General features: G+C 37.2%; 1 protein-coding gene across 1 annotated transcript in view; it reads right to left on the bottom strand.

Annotated features, from left to right (window-relative positions):
- Positions 1 to 438: 438 nt before the first annotated feature.
- Positions 439 to 7,939, bottom strand: part of Lancl2 (LanC like glutathione S-transferase 2) — a 51,835-nt gene continuing 44,334 nt past the window's right edge. Inside the window, exons 8-9 of the mRNA XM_077105087.1 lie at positions 6,314 to 6,386; positions 439 to 3,118 (exon numbers count right to left, since the gene is read on the bottom strand). Of these exons, the coding sequence (XP_076961202.1) occupies positions 3,024 to 3,118; positions 6,314 to 6,386 (168 nt within the window). The 3' untranslated portion in view covers positions 439 to 3,023. The remainder of the gene's footprint in view (positions 3,119 to 6,313; positions 6,387 to 7,939) is intronic.

Below are 7,939 nucleotides of genomic sequence, written 5' to 3'. Positions count from 1 at the left end.
AAATATAACATCATGGGTAACCACCACATTCACATAAAAAATCAAATCTTTAGCTCACTGTTAAAAGCACTTGCCTTGCATGTGTGAGGCACTGGGTTCAATCCTCAGCACAACATGAACACAAATAAATAAAGATATTATGTCCATCTACAACTAAAAAAATATTTTAAAAAATCAAATCTTCAGAATAATTACCAGTGCATCTCACCCTTACTCACACAGATAGAATGGAAAGAAATGAAGATTCTACAAGTTATCACACGAAACTGTCTTTTACTAATAAAACCAAAGAACCTCAAATACTTTTTGTGGACTTTAGCTTTTTTCTTTCAGATTTTGAAATGGTATTGTGCATGTACATATTTTTAAATTTAGGTACATTTGGAGAACACAGTTGTGGACACAAAGAAATACAAGAAATGAATGAGTTATTCTGAAATCTGATTTCAAACACTTGTAATTATTAAACTGATGTCTGTGAATCCTGTCCTATGAAGTATGTGCCATTTCTCCTCTGCTTTTCATGACGGTGAGATCACACAGCAGCCCATGTAACAGACATGAGAAGTACGTTAACATTGAATCAAAGAACTGTACATCTGTTAATATCTAGTGGAAGGTGTCAACCCAGCTGGCTTAGAAAAATCTTTAAATAATATTTCCATTTATTCCATGAATACTTTCTTTCCCTTAGTGCATTAATTAGAAAGACTAGTAAGTATTTTTTGAACATGTGCATACGTGAACACATCCAGCATCCTGATAAAAATTAAGAGTCACCCTTGCTGCTGCTGGACTAGAGATCCCTGGTCAGAGATTCTACTGGCTGACTCCTCCTTGCAAAAAGCTGTACTAGAGAGCCCCAGGGAATTCCTGGAAGCCCCAATTGTTTCCCTTGAGAAACAAGACAGGCAGGGCCTCATTGGTAAACTGGGTTGTATATTATTCTTCTATGAAATGGATAGGGAAGATGGGAACCTTGTTGTTTGGAAGAGATTGAATATTATGTGGGGCCTTCTACAAAACAGTTCCCGTTGGCTTGTTCATGATGGCATATCCTGCCTTTAGGTAATGACTTCCTGGAGAGACCCAGTTTAAGCATAATTATGAAGACTTATGCCCATGGAAGTCATCACCCTAACATGAACAAAAATAATAATAACTTAGAAGCAAGAGCGTCTTCAATGAAGACAGTCACTAGGCATCATTTAGAAACTGAAGGTCACATGTTTAGGGCACTAGACTCTCAAATAAGGCTCAGCAACGCCCTAAAAACTGCATAAGCATGAAGGAGACTTATCTTCTAAACTGATATTATTATTTATCCTTTATAAAAGGAGTGGAAACTTGGGCTGATATCTAGACCATTCCAGAGTCCTATCTTGTCTTTTGTGACAATGCCTTACCTTGCCTAATGAGAATTACTTAGAAAATCCTAGACCTCTTGTACCATGATGACAAAAGCCCTTCTAAAAATGGAAATCTACACAATAGAATTACTAATGATATACTAATCCAAATTAATGCTCCTTTTTTTTAAAAAAAAATAGTCATCTGGATAATACCATAATTTTCTTGTCTAGAACCTTATGTTGTTCCCCATATGCATAAATGCAGACTAGTACTTTTAACTACCCAAAAGTGTACAAAAAGGAATATATTCATCCCAAATTTACACTTTTGATCACTTAAACCTAAATTTTTGAAATAAGTTTGGTTGCAGGGACATTGGTCCAACTGAGGATCTTCCTGTTTATCACCCATCTGGAATTGTATCCACATAACCAATAAATTATCATATTGATAAAACTGAAGTGGGGTCTGTTGTTTGTTTTTATTTTTTTGTGATACTGAGGATTGAACCCAAGGCCTCGCACATGCTAGGCAAATGCTCTACTATGAGCAACATCCCAAGCCCAAGGTGGGGTCTATTTTAATAATATACATCTGGGTACATGTTCTAGAATTGCCAACACTCAGTCATTACTACTTACAATGTGGTATTAAGTTTACTCTTGGTATTATGAAATACATTCCTCAGGGCACTAGCTGCTTAAATTGCAAAGAGCTTTTGAACTTTAGGCAAAGTTCCTGAAATCTCTACCTTGCTAGACTGGCAGCTCTAATGCACTTCCTGGGGTTTCTTAGCAACACTAAAGTGAGCACAAAACACAAAGAATAAACAGTATTCAACTGTATACTCCCCAAAAGTTCCCAACAAATGCCCTCTTGTCTGCTGTTTCTGTTTAGGTTTTGGAGTGGTCTTTCTCTCATAGTCTTCTGAAAATACCCAGGGAAAATGCTGACAGTCAGTAAAATATGACTCTAGATTATCTTTCTTTTTTCTTTTTTTTGGCACCAGGGATTGAACTCAGGGGCCCTCCACCACTGAGTCACATCCCCAGCCCTATTTTGTGTTTTATTTAGAGACAGGGTCTCACTGAGTTGCTTAGAGGCTCACTTTTGCTAAGGCTGGCTTTGAACTCATGATCCTCCTGCCTCAATCTCCCTAGCCACTGGGATTATAGGCATGTACCACCATACCTGGTTATATTATCTTTCTGATACATAAGAGAGACATCACCTGACTGCTCCCCTATCTGTCAACAGAGATGACACTCCACTTTTTATGTTATATACAGAAAGGTATGGCTGCCCCCATACACTCATGCACGCTCATCTCTGAGCTCATGTGGAGAGAAGGGCTTTCTATTTAAAACAATTTACACCTACAGACAACAAACACCAAGAAACATGCAAACACCACAGGGAACCTGAAGGTGAAGACTTCATATTTTACACAATGAGGGGACACTGTTACAAAATGTTGATGGGATGGTTTCTGTTACTCATGCTCTAACTTGAGGGTCTTTGCAACAGAAGGGTGCCTGTGAAGGTCTTTGCTTTTTTTTTTTTTTTCATCTTCTTCTTCTCTTTCAGGAGTTACAGGTAGTTCTATGTCAGGCACTATGCAATCTGCTGGCTTTTGGTCCAACATGTATTTTAGTTGTCTTTGCACCTTTTTAATTTCTTTGTGAACTGCCAAGTTCAAATGCTGGAAATCGTGATGTCTCTGGTACCAGGATGTCGGAGAGAAAGTGAATAGCGCCAGCCATGCCTGTAAAGCAAAATGTGGATCTTTTTACAAATAGCCATGAAGGTTGTATCTGCAACAAAGTAACCTTCAATTTTTTCCTCTACTGGGGGCTCTAAGGATATGAGAAAAAGTACTGGGGACTTCAAAGATGATTTCATTAAAAAAAAAAAAGAGGAAGAAAAGAAAATCCTTATATTAATACCCAGCAAGTATTCTTCACTCTTAAGTTTTTGGTTTTTTTTTTACAACTGGCTCATGAGCTTTCATCTTATGTCTATAATACTACAGAATCACTACCAAAGAGCTACAGATGCTAAGCTGGAGGTGTAGCTCAGTGGCAGAGTGCGTGCCCAGCATGTATGACGCCCTGGGTTCCATCCCTAGCACCACTCACACACACACACACACACATAAAAGTTACAGATGTTGTCAATTATATTTCAATACATAAAATTTTCCCCTCCCAGAGTTTTTATATTTTAAGTCAAAAAAACCAGTTGTACTTTACATCTTCTTTAGGTTTTAAGACAGTAATTTTCAAACAAGCATTATTTGCTTTGGTCAAAATCCCCATTCCAAATCAATGTAATAACTAAACCTCAGGTTTCACACTTCCCTGACAGGAGCTTCTGAAAGTCTCAAGGCCTCTGTCTCCTACTCCAATCAGAACGATACCTTTCCTATAGGATTCGTTTGCTTAAGTTTTCTTTTGCCATAAAAATCACATAAAACCAAACACAAATCTTAAGCATATTTCCTCAAGAGTTTTGACAAATGCATACACTTGTGTAAAACAAACCCTGTCAAGATCTGGAATATTATAACTCCCAAGCAGTCCCCTGTGTCCATCTGTAGTCCGTCCCCGCTACATCCCACAGAAGCAATCACCACAGATGAATTTTGCCCATTTTGGAACTTCACATAAATCAGCCTTCTGTGTCTGGGTTCTCCATTTTGTTCATGTGTATGTCAGTAGTTGGTTTCTTCCTATTGCTGAGTAGTACATTATAGATTGTTTCCCTGTTTTCCTACTGGAGGACATTTCAGTTGTTTACAGCCTCCCTTACAAGTTTTGCTTCAAGAAAAAGTTCCAGAAGTTTATTTAAAAAATTCAAAAACTAGTAACCTATATAGGAACCTATTAGAAGTAAACAGGAATACTTGACACCTTTGGGAGGACCCTAGAGAAGGCCATGCTGCAATGACCCATTTTCTGTTTTAAAGGGTAGGGTGCCACACTCACTGGATGGAGCACATTAGCAGGAGTATGCTCCATCATGAGGGGTCGTAGGTGTCAGCAACCCCAGCATCCTAGTAGCTCCTCTGCCTGACCTGCCACATAGACATTCAATATAACTATTTCTTGGTCCATCTCACAAGAGCTTCATTAACACCTACCACTATTTGTGTCTGACAGGCACTGGAAAGACCCAAGGCAGGGAGTTAACTTCCCAGACATCAGGGGATTATACATTGAACAATTTTGACTCACTAGGGCTTTGAAGTTGCTATTATAAACTTGAATTTCTAAACCTGAATGACCTCCATTTAGAGTTCAGGTTCTAACTATATTATATCTGATGAAAATATACCACATTTTTATGACATAAGGAAAAGTCTCATTGAGAAATATTCTTTCTATATGATGTGCCTTGCACATGCTAGGCAAGTGCTCTACCACTGAGCCACAAACCCAGCCCTCTATGTTGTTTTTGAATATTAAAAAGATCATATTCCCCAAAAGATCTGACAAATATTCTATTTTTGTTCATATTTCTATTATGTGATTAAAAGTATCACCAAGGTCAGAATAAAATAACATATATCACTAGAGGTGATTTAGACATCAAATAAAACAATAAAGGAATACTACCAATAGCTTCAACACATAAAAACTTGACATCATAGATAAAATGGGCCAATTTCTCAAAAGCAGGAAACTCCTACAACGTACCCAATATGAAACAGAAAAAGGAAACAGCCCTATAACTATTAAAGAAATTGAAATTATTTTAAAATCTTAGAAAAAGAAATTTCCAGACCCAGAAATGTTTACTAGAGAAGTCTACCAAACATTAAAATTTGATTTACACTAATTTTTCCACCAATAAATACAAAGCCTTCCCAGAAAACAGGAGAGGAGAGTTCTCAGGATAGTTCATTAGATCACAATTACGCTGCTACCAAAATAAGATAAAAACAGTGCAAAATAGAAAAACTAGAAATTAACACCCTTCATGAATACAGATGTAAAATTCTTATTATATAAGGCTACCTTCTGGAACCCTTTCTTCTAACAAAAACTTGTCGGGAAGCCTGGGAAAAGCCCAAATGTCCTTTAGTAGAAATCATTTTATTAGTTCTGAAGTTTACTTTGGGATAAGTATAAGATGTGGCTCTAAAGTAATTAAAGGTTACTTTATTATGAATTTATCTCAACTGACCTTTTAGTCTTTGTCCTTTGACTTTTGTGGCTTATAAGTTAATACATACATAAATATAAAAAAAGAAGTTAAGTCCCTCTGTAAGACTGTTATTTTGTTTCCTTAAGTTACATTCTGTTGTGCCCAGAGCAGACTGATAATTTTTGTTGCTTTTACTGATGGCCTGTTATTGCTCATTTCCAGAACGTTCTTCAATATTTGTTTATTTTTTTCCCAATCACTAGTATTCCTAATTACTAATACTTCCAATTAATTATTAATACTTCCTTATATAATTTATATATACATATAATCTAAATATATAATATAAAATATAAATATATAATTTAAGTTTATATAAAATAAATATATTTATTTTTAACTATTCAAGCTTCCTGTGAGCACATTAATATAAAAATATTACAAATGAAATGCAAGAGGTATCACCCAGATGCTTATCTCTCCTACTGCTCAGTAGCAAGCCTTTCATACTGTATCCATATCACTAGATAATCACTTTCATACTTTGTCTGCATATACTTCACAGATCTACAAATACTTGGATGATATTCACAACAAAAAGAAGGCAACATAAAGACATACTCAATATTATTTTCAGGCATCAATTAATCTGTGTACTGCTATTTTAATTTTGGAATTTTTAGTCATGTAAGATCAAATACACTACTGCTAATCCCCAGAGTCAGGGAGATCAATTTCACTCACCCAGATGCTTAAATCTATAGTTTTTTGTTTTGTTTTGTTTTGTTTTTTTGCTTTTTCACTCTCCTACCTTCAAAAAGGGAATAGGGTCTATCAGGAATGCGGCATCCATGCGCTCCATAATCTAGACACCACTCTGCAAACTAAAAAGAAAGCATTTCTTTTTAAGAACAGAATTTTCATTTGGTGAAAGGCAATAAATGAGATACTACAATGAATTCACCAGAACCGACAGTGTTTTGGAGCAAAGGCTCAGGACTGGACAGCAGTGCTACTTCCTCTCAGAGGGCTGAGTCCTGGCAAGTTATGTTACGCACCTCTCTTCACCTGTTTTTTCATCTGCAAGGTGGTATCTACCTCATCCATTGTCTGTCCTTTCTAGGCATCTGCAGCTGCCCACCCAGTTATCATTTCCAAAGTAACTCCAAACACTTGTTCTGAATTTAAAAACCTGGCTCAGAAGCTGCCTGCAGAATCAGCTGCTGGCTCCCCCTGGTGATCTCCTGTGGCAGCAGCATCAGCCCTGGCCAGGGCCATTCTCAGTCACACTCTTGTTAAACATAATCTACACTCTCACTTTTCTTATCTCCGCTTCCTCTTCCTCCACTTTCTTATGCACCATTGTTTGACAGTTCCGCCTTGAAAATGCCTCATCCCTTAGCTTTGTCAGTGCTTTCCTTTTGAGATATATTGAGTTCTCAAACCTCTTCAATGGGATTTTTCTATATTATAATAAACTTCCATTTTATTTTCTTAAGGTAACAATTAATATCAAATTTAGCACATGTTTAATAACACTCGTTCTGTTTTATATTTTCCAAATGTGCTTCCTCTTTTCCCTTGATTGATCAGCATCTACCTGGTTTTCTTAGACAATAGGAAAACACTCAGGTATTTCCATCCTCTCCACCCTAAAGAAAAAAAAGATGGCACTAAATTCTGTTCTACATCCTAAACTCTCCATTCTATCATAGACAATGCCTTGTTGTATAACTCAGTATTTTTCTTGCATTAATGTGTGGAAACACAACCTCTGCCTCATCCTTCCGAATGGAACTAAAGCCATCTTTCTAAAAGAGGAGTCTCAAAATGGACCCCCATCTTTCAAATCTGTACTCAATGCCAGCTGATTATTAAAATCACCTGCAGAGGCTTTAAACTATTAGTGACACACTCTCTCACTTAATTGGTCTAGAGTGGGCCCTGTGATGTCAGGTGTTACTGAGGTTGAAAACTGCTAACAGACTTATTTTCTTTGGCTTCTGCCCACCTGACTTTATCTCTTACTAACCACTCTTCCTATGACATCCCACAACACTGAAGTGCTCAGAGTTTCCAGAATACACAGAGCTATTTTGTGCTTTGGCAGTTTTATACAAGTTATTCTCCCTATCAGGAATGTATTCCACCCCTTAGCCACCTGGCTCCTGGTCCACCTGAGACTTCATCATTGAAGAACCAGCTGTATCTTAATCCTACTAAAGTCTTCAAAGTCCCCATATTTACTTAAACATCTACAATTATAATTATCAAGGCTGATGCAGCCTACAGAACCTAGCTGCTTTATACCTCTGTCTCTCCTGTTCTGGCCTCCCCACTCCAAGCTGCAGCTACCACAAACTTCACACAGTTCCCCTGTGTGCTTCACAACTCCAGAGAAGTTTCTTTTCTTTTTAATACCTTACCTCATACCTCT

The sequence above is a fragment of the Callospermophilus lateralis genome, chromosome 1 (assembly GCF_048772815.1).
Source record: "Callospermophilus lateralis isolate mCalLat2 chromosome 1, mCalLat2.hap1, whole genome shotgun sequence".
Taxonomy (NCBI): Eukaryota; Metazoa; Chordata; class Mammalia; order Rodentia; family Sciuridae; genus Callospermophilus; species Callospermophilus lateralis.
Note: the sequence above shows the minus strand (reverse complement) of the source record. Positions and strands in the feature narration are given on the sequence as shown.